Raw genomic sequence first — 15,214 nt, forward strand, 5'->3', positions numbered from 1 at the left:
TCTCGCCTGCAGTAGTCAGAAGGTTAAAGTGACAGATCCTAGTTTTTAAACACTTCAACATACTTTTCACCATTTTTGATAACTGAAATAAGAAATTTTATTGTTTAGATTATCTGTTTCTGGTCATCCTAGTGTTTCTAATAGTATACCACGAAATGCATTTTTTAGGAACATGACATCATTCCTGGCTAGGGACATGACGTCATTCCTGGCTAGTGACATGACGTCATTCCTGGCTAGGGACATGATGTCGTTCGGCTAGGGAAATGATGTCATTCCTGGCTAGTGACATGATGTCATTCCTGGCTAAGGACATTATGTCATTCGGATGAACATGTACTAGAAATGCAATATTTTGTATCCAATATATAAATGTTCTATACAATACTGTCTGCATTGCACCATCAGAATTGTCTTTATTACTACAGTAAGATTAAGTGGGTATGTAATAAAAGCCCTTGATTATTATCTACCATACCAACATGGACATTCCTCGTCAGGGCTAGCTCTGGTTAAGCAAAACCATTCACTAAATTATCTTTAAATATAAAAAATTCACCATTATTTTTCAACAAAATATCAATTAGTACATGCAATTTTTCTGCCAAATCAAAATAAAATTTGCCAATTGTTCCTGAAATTCGCAATTGGCGAATTTGGCGAGTGGCAGAGCTAGCCCTGCTCGTGATAATACTACCAACCTGTCCATCCTCGACCTTGGCCAGGGCATGGAGACCGATGGACAGCAGACACTCCTGTGAGGAAATGGACCGCGAGCCGGAGTGACCGGAATGTCGACGTATCCGAGAGTCCTCGGACTCTGTCCTGAAATATTTCACAAACAGTTACTGTTGGTAATTTATCTGTACAATGCACCATGCAGTTAATACTATTTCTGAAGTACAGAAGTTGATGGGTGATGTAATAATGTAATGTTTCATGACATACGTAAAGTTCTCCTCTCATTGATGCAAGTGAAAAATATAATCTTAAGGTTGAACATGCGATTAATAATATTAAGTTTTACAAGATGAACTATAGAAGTGGATAGGTGGTGTCACAAAGAGAAAATTTTTGGAACAGTTTTTAGGGTGGCACTAAAATAAGATAATCTGAAGAAGAAAAAAAAAAGTTTTTGTTAATTTTTGCTTTACAGCCACAATTATTAAAATTAATACTAAATGAGTACTGACTGCAAATTATGATCAGAGAGCTAACAACAATAGACTCCATGCAATATGATTTTCCACTAATATGAATCTGTTGTAACTAGGCTATATGGTTAATTTCAAGTCTCAATCCATAAATGAGGGGTGGGATGTCGCCCAGTAGTAAAGTATTTGGCTGATTCGCAGTCAGTCTAGGATCAAGCCTATTTCTCATTCCAGCTGATATAACAACGGCTATGGTATGTACTATCTGGTCCATATGAATGTGCACATAAAAGATGCATTGTTGTTAATTAATTGAAAATAGTACAGTGAAACCTCTCTAAACCGGACACCCTTGGGACCAAGATAAATGTCCAGTTTTAAGAGAGATCCGGTTTAGAGAGGTTAAGTTCTGGGGTTTTTTTTTTTTTAATTTTGAGGGAATTCCAGTTTTCAGAGTGTTCGGTCTTGAGGTTTCACTGTAGTTCATGGAATGATGGTAGTGGCTTTCCTCTCTAAATATCTTTGAGTTTCTTAACCATATACGTCCAACACCATATAACCTTAATTAAAATGTGTTGAGTGCAGCATTAAATAAAACACTTCTTCCTTTCTTTCTTTCAAAACATAACTGAAAACAAACCTGTTGTTGTATGACAGCACAGAATATATGACAACTGGGACTTTGGTGCTTGAGACAATAAGAACTCTGCAAAACAAAATCATAAAATTGTTATGTTACATCAATGAAATTTAAAAAAAAAAGCCTTTAACTGAACCAGTGTTAAAATACACTGCATCGAGTAATGCATATTATGACAAATGTGACACAACAATGATTTTAAGTTAAAGGCGCAGACCCTAATTTTAACCCGTAAAAAAACATGGACACTAAGTTTAGTTAATTTACAAACCTGTAACTCATTTGGATACAGTTACAATAGAGTGAAAGAAGAGTCTGTGATGTTAAAATGAGAAATATCCTTAAAAATAGACTAGAAATTGAATTAATAAACCTCTACTTCTCTCACGCGCGTGCGTTTTTAAAAATATTTAAAAAAAAACGATTTTGGTTTTAGAAACACCAGTATGACTAGAAACACTTCGGTTCTATGGAAATGGATAATCTAAAGAATAAAATGTAAGTAATATTTGATTTTAGTGATCATAAATGGTTCTAATAGTGTAAAATATGCTGCAGAGTTTAAAAACTAGGGTCTGTCCCTTTAAGCATTTTCTAAATATTTCAATTAAATCATGTGTACTCTTCAAAAAAAAAGTAGGGGAACCTGGAATATTAATGTTAATATCAACTTTTAGACCGAACATACGTTTTGACCACAGACATCCTAGTAAAGAACGTTCAGGTCTGTTTATCAACACACCGAAACACATTCCATAGTTTGCATGTGCATCACGCAGCTGCCCCGTACACGTGCGTGGGGTGTCATTCTCGATTTTGACAATTTCCAGGAAAGTTGATTAATCACTGTGGAACATTATTTCTGTCAATCCTTTTTATTCTGTTGATCATACAGTTGTTACTGTTTTGTTTTTAGTAATTTTTATTGTTTGAATTTGCGATTTATTAATAAAAAAACATGAACTTTCAAATTTCACTTCTGACCCCAATCATCCTTCAAGAACTTTGGTGGTCATAAAACCTTCTTTAATACTGAACTACCAGTTGTAATGTTTGCCCAATTAATTCACTATTATCATATAACCATTCCCCACAGCTAATATACCTTACAATTTTGGCAATTGTAATTTTTATTAGAGTTCCCCTACATTTTTTTAAGAGTATATAACATGCTTAATATAATAATCTTACACAAAAACATTATGTTCTTAGAGTAGCTGATAAATAAAATGAAAAACACACACCCCAAAAACAATTAAAACTGTCAAAGGGAGATAATAAGTGAAAACAAATTGCAAACATTTACAATTTGTCCAAAGTAAAGCCAGAAAGAAATATTTCTTTAACACCTCAGTACATTTTAAGATTTGGCTATTTGGTGTCTTAACATTTGCTTATTTTGACATTGGTTGCAGACATTCACATATGCTACTCCTACCTAAAAGCAGCAAGTGATCTTTTATATATGCAGTTTCTCCATGACAGAAAAGTACATAACATGCACAGGAAGAAACGAGCATTTTGAGAGTACTGCTAAAGCAATACACATCCCCTACCTGACCCAACAATTTTTCTTATCTCCTAAATTCAAGCACTAAACATCTGTGAAAAGTGGGTAAATCACCAAAAAAATTAAACTTGATCAGTAACAGTACATGATAAAGCTATATAAAACATTTCACCTCAATATTTTCAGACATTGCAAAACAGTTCAAGGGCCATAACTTCGTCAAAAATAGGTAAATTGCCATGAAAGTCAAACTAGATCTGTAACAGTACATGATAAAGCTATATAAAAAAGTTCATGTTAATATTTCGAGGCCCCTCTGAAAAAAAAGGTCTGTAAAACAAATTTTCATATCACCTAAGTTCAAGGGCCATAACTCCGTCCAAAATGGGTAAATCGTCAAGAAGGTCAAACTTGATCTGTAACAGTACATGATTTAGCTATACACAAAATTACAGGTTAATATCTCGAGGCCTTCTGGAAAAAGTCTGGAAAAAAAAATTTCATATCTCCTAAGTTCAAGGGCCATAACTCCATCAAAAATGGGTAAATCACCATGAAAGTCAAACTTGATCTGTAACAGTGCATGATAAAGTTATATAAAAAATTTCAGTTCAATATCTCAAAGTCTTCTGCAAAAAACATATGTGGGACAGACGGATGGACAGATGGACGAACAGACAGACAGAAGGACGGAGATGAAACCTATAGTACCCTCCAGTTGAACCGGTAGACGACTAAAAACAAAGACTCTATCAAGGGTGATACTGTGCATCTCAGGTCAACACTACCACCAAGCTACATCATGGCCCTAAAGTTAAAGGATTGTCCTGTGTTTGCTTTCTTTGTAAGATGTTTTCAACAAACAGAGCATTTTTGGTGTCTAAAATTACGCATTAAATATATTTTCTATTTATATTATCAGTTTCTGTATAAACATGGTGTTTGTTGTCGACCTAATGTTTGTAGTAGCCCAAACTGGATTATACCTCCGAATAATTCTGTATATAAGAAGAATTTTTTTTTTTACAAAGTAAAACGAAAAATGACACCTGCAAACATTAACATACCAGTTACAACCGCAAACACTTTGGATAAACAGACACTAAATAAGAAAATGTCTTTTATATGTAATTTGAATCTTTGAAAAAAAGACTTTGTTAAACGGAAACATATTTCAATGGCTGCAAACTCAAGACTGTCCCTTTAAAAGCAACAGAACACAAAATCTGTTGTGATACTTTAACCTTGACTGGACACGAATATGAAAATTAATTGAACCACAAAACCAGAATGAAAAAGTTTTAATTATTAGTTTTTTAATTAAAATAAAATATAAATTTACCTTCCATTTCTAGCACGTTGCAGTGAACCATGGGTCAAGAAGTGGACATCTTTGACGCTGGATTCACTAGAGTTCGAAAGTGAATTGGATGGATGGCGACTCCTTGGTTCTGTGAATAAAACAAAGGTCTGTGGTGAACAGCTTATATTTGTACGTCCTTTAACCGACAACCACAGTAGATCATTTAATTTACAGAATAAAATGTATGCCTCAATATATATTTTTTTGTTCTGATCAGGTTACAGAAAATAATTCATTTCTGAATTCTGTGTAATTAAATATCTTGCCCAAAACTAAGACAATGGTAAACCTCTGTGTGTGTGTGTGTGTGTGTGTGTGTGTGTGTGTGTGTGTGTGTGTGTGAATATCAAGATACATTTTTTTAAACAGTCATTTTACCATTATTATTATCGGTAATAAATAACTGTGCATACACAGTGTCACACACCATCTTCTAATCTGTATTTCTACTAAAATTTCTTAGGTCGGTGAATGATTAAAACACCAACATTAATTGAATAAAGTATTAGTACCTGTTGTTGCAATGTCTTGATTCTGATAAGCAGTAGTAGGTAATTCTAGCTGATTGTGATGACGAATGAGATACTCTGACACATTATCATCACCAGATATTGTTGCAGCCCTGTAACAAGAAGTTTAAATTCATTATTAGAAAACTACCTTTATTTGATAAAGTTTGTAAGTTGGCATTTATTTTGTTAGTGAGAGAGATGAGGGTGAAGTGGTCTTACACCTACCCATTGAGTCGTTAAAACGCACTCTATGTTGGAGCCGGTACTGGGCTGTGAACCCAGTACCTACCAGCCATATGTCTGATGGCTTAACCACGACACCAGTGAGGCCTAAAAGTCAACAACTCATCTTAGTGCTTAGTTGCAATGATTGGTCACCTCATCTCAGTCTTACATTACCAAGTTGACTACTCAGATTGGGTGAGATGACCTATCACTGGGATAACAATGTAAGGGGCAAGTTAGTTATGTGGCAAGTTCTTTAACATTCACTCAAATATAATTGAAGATGACAAGCACTAGTCTTGGTCGTGTAGTGGTTAAGCCATTGGACATAAGGTTGGCCAGTTGCCACCCGGATTGAGTTCTAATGACTAAGTAGTCCCGAGACATATTTCTGGCTATCCAGAGACCGGCCACGGGACAGACATGCTCGAAGCTTTAGTGGCATATGAGCATGTTCCAAACGTACCCAACCCGACCCGACTAAGTAGGCCACTACACCAATTTCTCTTTCACTACAAACTAACCACTATAGCCCACTGTTCTGAACAGATGGCCCAAATAGCTGAAGTGTGTGGCAAGGACAGTGTGATTGAACCTTAACTGGATGTAAGCATGAAAATAAATACGTTAAAATGGAATGAAATGATGGGCACTAGATGTTGGGGGGGTGATGAAAGTGTACAATCATTGACAATTCTTGCACCTCACAATTAATTATTTTTAATGATGTTTGATATCATGGTATACATACAAGTATGCAGTGAAACCTCTCGAAACCGGACCCTCTGTAAACCAGAATTTCCTCAAAACCGGATGTTTTTTGCGGCACCCTTTTAAGTATCTGTACAGGAGAGAACCTCTCAAAACCAAATACCTCTTAAAACTGGATGTTTTACTTGGTCCCGAGGGTATCCGGTTTAGAGGGGTTTCACTGTACATGTATCATTAATCAGGAAACAAGTTTCAGAGATTGCTAAACAATTTTAAAACATTAAACAGTAGTTGCTAATCAATTTTTAATTGACTAGAAATATTGCTAATCAGGATTTTAAAAACAAAAATAATGTTCCTTGTTATTAAAGTAGAAGTTGTTTTTAAAATAATTAATCGTGAGGTGCAGAAAATTATTTATATTTTGAAATATGTGGATACATGGTACACCATTTGGATTAATTTTATAAATATTTAATTACTTTTAAAATACTTTTTTCACTTAAGTTATGCTTGTATAGTGTCAAAGAAACACTACACACCATAAAAATTTATATTTACATTTTTTTTTGATTGCCTTAATTGCTACAAGCCCAAGTACTCTGATAGTAAAAGAGCAAGACTGACATACGAACAGTATAACACTCTAATTACTGTCAAAGAAAACTGTATATATCGAAACTGCACAAACCAAACGGCAGTCAAAGATTCCCGCTCTAATACAACGACGACATTAAATAACTTTACACTGATTATTTTCGATTTCACTGAGAACAAATATTTGACATAGTAATCACTAATACACACACTACAGGTTAAATACGTAGGTGCTGATGGGAATTAGAGCGGGAATCTTTGACTACCGTTTGGTAAGCACAGATTGAGCAGTTTTGATATACAGTTTTCTCCGACCCTAGTGACAGCGTTATAATTGTCCATCTTGTTCTCTTACAGTCAGAGTATTCTGGCTACCTTGCTACATTATATGGCTAAATCCAGTCAATGTGAAAAACATTAAATAATAATAACAATGAATCATAGTCATTTGGTGCCAGCCATTCCGTACCATATTGCCTGGTTATTTAATACCCTAGTCATTTTAGACACTAGTCATTTCATACCTTTGTAAAAAGAAATTTTATACCCTAGTCATTTCGTACCATTTTGAAAAGTCAATTCGTACCCTAATCATTTCATACCAGCTAGTATATAGCAAGCGAACTGACCATATCATAAAAGCAAATGGACTGCATTTTTGCCACAAAGTTGCAATGGTTTTTGTTGGGGGGTTTTCTTTATTTCGACAGCCATCAGTATGTATTACATTAAAGTTATTCAGTGTTATGTCTTCTAGTATATATTTTAACAGTGCATGTTATACATGTATAGTGTTGTGCTTGGGACAGGTAACACCAATGACATTTTCCACTAATCCTGAATGAAGTCTGTATTAAAGCTGATTAGCAGAAAGAAAAAATTACTCTAACAGGATGATACTAAATAAGGTATCATTGAAGACAACAAACCTAGTTTTTTTTATATATAAATAAAAATGAAATTGTGTAGGGACATAAAAGTGACACTTTCTGTAGAATGAGACATAAAAATGACACTTTGTTTAGTATTACCCATAGAGGTTTGTAATGTAATGTTCTTTTGTAAAAGACACTCCTGGGGTGATATCACGCCTGACATTACAAATTTTTGTTATGGTACAAAATGACTTTCACTTATGGTACAAAATGACCAAGGTAGGAAATGAATTTTCACAATGGTACCAAATACATGTAACTAGGGTACGAAATGACTATTGTACAAAATTACCATGGTACGAATTGACTATAGCCTCTATTAGAAATACGAAAAAAAAATAGGCAGAGTTACATCCCCTAATCACTCTCTACTTCTGGCACATTCCGGTTTGAACAAAAATGGACGATCATGATATAAATTCCTGAATCAGCGATGAAAATGTGCCTCCAAAAAAGATTACGAAGGTTAGGTTGCAGGAATATTTACAAATAAGGGAGCTTCCAACAACGGGAACAAAACCACAGCTGGAAAAACGATGATCTTCAGCCGAGATTTATGCATACCAATCCCTGGCATCATAAATGTCCCCACCTATGCTTTAAAAATAAAGAATGATACAGGTAAAAATTAAGTTGATGAAATTGCATTTTGTTATAACTGATCATGTGTTAAATATAGGAGATGAATCTAGCGAGCTGTCACACACCCTGATTGTTCTGGTTTTCTTGCATGGAATTTTTTTGCTTTTTTTGTTTCAAAGCTGCAATCTCGCCTAACATTAATTATCATGATTTCATTTAAACATACAAACACACCTGCAGTTTTAATGAATTGTGTGTGAAAGTAACACTGTTGTAATAGATAACAGAAACATTATGTTTATAGTGCGTCCCACGGGGAACACATTTTTTCATACTATGGAATTTACAAGTTATTTATTTCTTAGCCGCTTGTTTTCTAAATTACCGGTACACACAAAAATTGTATATTTTTGTTATTTCCAAAAACCTTTTATTTTTATTTTACGTCAAACCAAACTTAAATTATTTACAAAAACAACATTTTTGTAGGATGGGACAGACTATATGTAATATTCCGATCAGAACAGTCCCCTTCACAACGTGCTATATTATGTTTGTTTTGGGGGTTTTCAGTGTATTTCTGGGGACGCATGACCCGACCCCTCCCACCACTAGCCAGTTACACAATTTCCTGCACATGCGCCTGTTTGACTAAATATTTTGTTTGCTGTAAATTGATTAGGCCTATATACATTGCATTATAAAGTGTAAATTTTGCTGTAATAACAGCTAAATATAGGGTGTATACTACCAAATCAAATCCCATAGATGACAATAGTAACATATGCGGCTAAAACTCCTACCTGCAACGTATCAACCGACATAAACGCCATGGATATAAATACTACCACCCCTTACACTTAAAGTGAATCAGAAAAAAATGGGGGTCAAGCTGCTCGTTTCTGAGATAACGGGTAGCGTCTATGACTACCCTAGTTTCGCACAAAATTCGAGTACTTTTTTTTACAGGTACCCCATACATGTTTCAAGCACAAGGCTACTTGACACATTGGTACTAGATGAAATAAAATTGCACATTTATTTTACCCAGATGAAACTATTATTTTTTACAACCAACACACTCACATTTATAACCAATCACAGGACTTGTGGTGTTCACTTCTCTATCAAAAGTTCGGTGCACCTCGAACTTTGACCCAGCCGGAAGTTATTTGGTATAGTACTACCTATATAGTTTAACCTAAAAACCTCTACCTATAGTAACAGTACTTGTTTTGTTTACATCAAAATATCTGTGTGAACATATTTATGTTAGTCTAAGTCTTGCGTGACGATTATTTACGGTTAAATGTTAAAATGAAGACATTGTTCTATACATGGTTATAAGCATAAGTGGCAGGCATAACAAAAAACCTAGTATTTTAAAAATACCCCCCTCAACAATTTTACCTCCCCCCCCCAAAAAACCCCCAGTAACAACAACAAATCTGCCCCCAAATAAACAATAGCCTATAAAACAAGCCCACACACCAGTACACATGCATAACCAAAAACATAACCTAAACTAACACGCACATTTGAAAAAAAAAAATGTATGTATGTACATAATCTATGTACATATACCAGTGGCATATGAAGGTGGCAAGGCAAGGGGATGTACACATACACGCACAGCCAAAAAGTGTGGGGAGGGGGCCATATATATATATACCATGGAATGCTTAATGGTTGTGCATAATATTAATAACTGCAGGTAGATAGTCGATCGTAACTATTAAATTACACATGAAATTGTGTCCGTTAAACTATGTCCATCTGACAATGACATTGGACTCGCTGTTCCGATTTGTTTGCGAGTCAGACAGTAGAAACCTTATCATTAGGTGAGGAAGTGAATTTCTGTATCGCTAGTTTCATTCTTAACTACTGCATAGGTCGTAGTTAATAATGCTGCTAGCAGTACAGAAAATCACAGCTAGTCATTTAGTCAAATTAATGTACTTCCATTCGTACACAGTGATATATATACACAAACACATGCATATAACTTGCAAATATCAAAACTTTATTACGGTGCCATTTTAACGTGTTCGTAAGTATTTTTGTTGAGCACAAAACATATTGTACATTTTCTTTTCTGTAAAAGAAGGAGATTGCACACAATCTTACGAACAATAATAGTAATAGAAAAATTTATTAATGTCAAAAAATAAAAGAACCCAGTCGACAACTACGCCACAATTCAGTAGTAACAAAGGGCCTTTGTTGCAAGCAACTGGAGCGTAACGCGCCGGAAATAATTTAGTGGCTAATTGGGACTGCTTAGCACGATGAAAATAATGGGCAGATAAGTATGTTTCTAATAGAGGCTATAGTCCGTCCCACAGGGAATGCCTTTTTTCATACTATGAAATTTACTACTACAAGTTAAAAATTTATTTATCAGCAGATTATTTTGTAACTTGCACACAAAAATTTTAAATTTTGTGTTATTTCTTCTTACGTCAAATCTTATGGAAATTACTTACAAAAAAACATTTTTGTAGAGAGACAAGACAGACTATAACAACCCTAACAATGTTTTAAAGAAATAAAAGGTTGCTAGCCAATTCGTACCACAGTCATTTCGTACCTAATTTGGTTGTTTCATACCCTGGTCATATGGTACTCTGGTCCTTTCTTACATTACAAAAAGTCATTCTTATACTAGTCATTGTGTACCATAATTGAAAGTCATTGCATACCCTAAATAAAATTGTAAATTTCAGACCTGAAATCATCTCGGTAGTGTCTTATAAAATAACATTACATTTCAAACCTCTATAAGATGCAAACATCACCTGGAACTGACATTTTCCCTTTTCTTTTTTCAGATTTGACTTAAATTTATAAACCATTTAATTTTGCAAATTAACAAATGTGAAATCTATGTCTGATAACACCATACTGTGGTTTTTTGGTTGGGTTTTGTTTTGGGGGGTGGGGGGGAGAGGTTGGTGTTTTAGACTACTTGCAAACTGACAAAAAAGAAACAAGTACATTTTTTGAAAAGAAGACCTAATAAATAACAAAATATTTTCTTGGTCCATTATGTTGGTTTGTTGATTTTAACGGTCACAGTTACATTAATTACCAGGACGTTGCTACGTGATCGACATAGGTGACAACCCGTAGAAGTTGGCAGTTATACTGGTACGAAATGACTTTTTACAATGGTACGAAATGACTTTGGTGTGAAATGACCAGGCTGTATGGTACGAAATGGATGGTACGAAATGACTGTCACTATGGTATCGTACCGTCATACAATTTCGATCAACATATGTTTTCGATACTTTGTTTATAACTGCATGTATCGCGAGATTATGCGAGATATTACGTCACTATCAGCCTGAACATAAACAACGAAGTGTCTTTTTTCCTCACAATATTAAAAATGCTTCAAGTCAATCTGCCAACTTTATGTTTTAATTATAATACCATAAATAGTGTGCATGTTATCGGTTTTTCGTAATGCAATATTTTGGTACTAATGAAATGCCTGCACATATAGCGAAATCCAGGTATTACAAATCCCTGCAAAGTTAACGTCTGCAACACTGACACCTGACCTGCCAAAGTTAGAGGATATAGTACGTGATCATTACAATGAACAATAAAATTTATGGAAGGCTGGTTGGGTTACCTCTTATGTCATTCACAGCAAAGTTCTTTTAGATAATTTCTGCTGGAGGCATGTTTACATGTACATTTACATTTACTACAAACAAAGGTGGTTTAGTGGAATTAGATTTTTTGAAAATATATAGTTCTGTATCTCTGTTAGAGTACTCAAGTTGACAATCTGAATTTTGGTGTGGTTGATACGTATAACAAGAGGATTAGACATTAGCCTATGACGAAAACATAATGTAAATACGTTTTACGTGAACACTGTCTATTGGTCTGAAGATTATTCAATATTTTGTACAAGTTACAAACATTTTATGATTTTATTTTCAAATGAAGATTTTGATGTAAATTATTGCACGGAGTATAGACCCTTCACTGCCATAACAAGGACAAAAATAGACAGCCATTGAAAGTATCAAAAACATATGATGTTTGTAAACATATAGTGGTAACACCTGTACGACTTAGCAGCTAGTGTTTATGGAGGAAAACTTGACGTTCGTGGGAAATTATCACTTTTTTCCACAATAAACTAATGTGACTTGAGAAAGGTAAAATATTATTGTATACATGTACGAAGTATTGTTTTTATTATATTTTAATTTTTTGCTTATCATATCGAAAACATATGACGCCAGAATATGAACTTAATGAAGTGACTACAATTCAAATAAAATTACATTAAGCACAACTAGTAAAAATTATGTCATACTAACAAAAAATACTATAACATTGTTACCTGTTAAGTCTGGGACTGCCAGCATATTTATTAAATAAAAATAATAGACTAGGCGATTGCGGTTCTGTTGGCAAAGTTCCAGCATTTGATTCTTTTGCGGATTGATCTTCAACATTTTCTTTTGATTTACAAGAAATGTCGTCTTTTAATCTATGGTGTTTCTGGTTAAATGAGGCAAACTTTGTATCGTTGTATGTTCCATCTAATGATATATTTGATAAAAAGCTGATAGCTGCTAGTCTTTGACGAGAACGATATCTTTGTATTTTTTTAGTAGAGGCAGACATTGTAAATAGTATACTGGTAATATGCATATGATTATTTTGGATGCCAATACAGTCACAAACGTAACAGTAAAATGGTAATGGTGTATTTTGTAGTTTCGATTTTTAAAATGGTTTACTTTCGTTCACTACCGTAGTAGATTGCTCTAAATTCGAGGATAATCATTTCTGCCATTTTGTAGGATAAAATGACAGGAAAGTGCTAGCTGTCATTATTTTTTGGTTCGGTTTAACAATAATTTTATCATTTTACGCCATGAATAGTGTGCCGCCCTTTTTACTCCAAGGACAAGGAGACATGGATTCCACAGCGAGTACAAGCAGAGGTTTACGTATGAATGTGATGGAGGGAGTTGGAGCCCGTGTGGTTCGTGGTCCAGACTGGAAATGGGGAAAACAGGATGGTGGAGAGGGTCATGTCGGGACAGTCAGAAACTTTGAATCTCCAGAGGAAGTTGTTGTTGTCTGGGACAATGGGACAGCAGCAAATTACAGATGTGCTGGAGCTTATGATCTTAGAATTTTAGATAGTGCACCTACTGGTAACTGATAAATGCAATCATTACTAGAATTAAGGATGACCATAATCGCTTTTCACATCCTTGTTTTGGCTTCATACATAATAAATGTTTTGCCATAATTTCACTTCACATCCATATTTAGTAAATAGTAAAAAACATTTATTGGAAGATTTTCTTCAAACAGTTAAGTGCATTAATAATTGACCTCTTGGTATGGTGAATTAACCATGCCTGCTCATGAAACTTAGTTTAGACAAACTTTCAACAATGGTAGCCAATTTGAGTAGGTAGAAAGTAAAACGAATCAGTCTACCAGTCAATTTTCACTGTTCGTTTAAAAGTTTTTTGGTGTTACTGAAATGCCAACTGAGGGAGGCCTGCAATTATTTTACTATATCATATATATATATGGTACATTTATGAGAACAATGTTTATTTAGAACAATGAAACCATTTGTACATTGGTAAATCGCAGCACAAGAACACAAATGTTGTCACATCAGGGTAAAAGATACGACCAAAACAATATTTAATATACCGTATATGTACAGTTTTTGTCAGGCAGAATTTCTGAATAAATTAAAAAATATATATGCATCAAAGGTCAAGTTCACTGTTGTAACCCTAACAATTAATGTCTGCAATTGGCAATGCTGTGGAGTTTGCCACAGTTTTTTTTCCAAGTTTTCTTGACCAGTATTAATTTTGCTATGGAACTTGCAACTTTCTGTGTCACATTTTAAAAATAATTTAAACAAATTTGTAGTACTTAGTACTTACTAACAAATTAGAACTCCTTTTATAACATATTAGTACCAGAAAACTGCTTTTGAATATGCTGTGGATACTTTTTTTTTCCCCCACAACGTTTTCTATCATTTTCTTAATTGCCAGGGCTGCTAAAAATAGAAATAGAAAGAAAGAAAGAAATGTTTTATTTAATGACGCACTCAACACATTTTTATTTATGGTTATATGGCGTCAGACATATGGTTAAGGACCACACAGATTTTGATAAGAAACCCGCTGTTGCCACTACATGGGCTACTCTTTCCGATTAGCAGCAAGGGATCTTTTATTTGAGCTTCCCACAGGCAGGATAGCACAAACCATGGCTTTTGTTGAGCCAGTTATGGATTACTGGTTGGTGCAAGTGGTTTACACCTACCCATTGAGCCTTGCGGAACACTCACTCAGGGTTTGGAGTCGGTATTTGGATTAAAAATCCCATGCCTCGACTGTGATCCAAACCCAGTACCTACCAGCCTGTAGACCGATGGCCTGCCACGACGCCACCGAGGCCGGTGCCTAAAATATCAGGAATACACACATATCCTGAGTAATATCTTTAAAGTGTTATATGAAAGGGGTAAAAATTAATGAGTTGATAAACCATTTAAATTTGTAGATAGTTTGTGAGTAATACACTTGATTTATGGATGTAACTACATGTATGATTAGTATGAACATTAATAGACCACTCCTCTCTTGAAAAAAGAAGAAAACTAATTGTGATTTAAAAAAAAAAAAAAATGTATTGATACAATTAATACAAAATCAAGAACATCTCCCTCCATCGTTTTCTGTTCACTAAATATGTATTGCATTGAAAATTAAGTCATATAAAGTGAAACACCACCCAGGGTTCAACCAATTCAGTAGCCAACAGTCCTGGCTAGTGAATTTATAGTCTGGGCTGGCTGAAATAATATTCACCTGTATTACAATAATACATAGGAACTAGCTAAAGCTTCTGTGAGGGCTAGTAACTTTCGCAAGCATTCTCAAACTGTACCACTGTGCCTGCA

At 34.6% G+C, this 15,214-nt stretch overlaps 2 protein-coding genes across 2 annotated transcripts in view; one reads left to right on the top strand and one right to left on the bottom strand.

The window, feature by feature from the left end:
- The window catches only part of LOC121376288 (CDK5 and ABL1 enzyme substrate 1-like), a 28,009-nt gene extending 15,121 nt beyond the window's left edge, over positions 1-12,888 (bottom strand). The window contains exons 1-5 of the mRNA XM_041504123.1: positions 12,602-12,888; positions 5,180-5,289; positions 4,647-4,755; positions 1,795-1,860; positions 702-825 (exon numbers count right to left, since the gene is read on the bottom strand). Of these exons, the coding sequence (XP_041360057.1) occupies positions 702-825; positions 1,795-1,860; positions 4,647-4,755; positions 5,180-5,289; positions 12,602-12,888 (696 nt within the window). The remainder of the gene's footprint in view (positions 1-701; positions 826-1,794; positions 1,861-4,646; positions 4,756-5,179; positions 5,290-12,601) is intronic.
- A 149-nt stretch (positions 12,889-13,037) lies between these two features.
- Positions 13,038-15,214, top strand: part of LOC121374225 (E3 ubiquitin-protein ligase MIB1-like) — a 97,758-nt gene continuing 95,581 nt past the window's right edge. Inside the window, exon 1 of the mRNA XM_041501223.1 lies at positions 13,038-13,427. Coding sequence (XP_041357157.1) covers positions 13,142-13,427 — 286 coding nt within the window. The 5' untranslated portion in view covers positions 13,038-13,141. The remainder of the gene's footprint in view (positions 13,428-15,214) is intronic.

This window comes from Gigantopelta aegis, chromosome 6 (genome assembly GCF_016097555.1).
Source record: "Gigantopelta aegis isolate Gae_Host chromosome 6, Gae_host_genome, whole genome shotgun sequence".
NCBI classification, from domain to species: domain Eukaryota; kingdom Metazoa; phylum Mollusca; class Gastropoda; order Neomphalida; family Peltospiridae; genus Gigantopelta; species Gigantopelta aegis.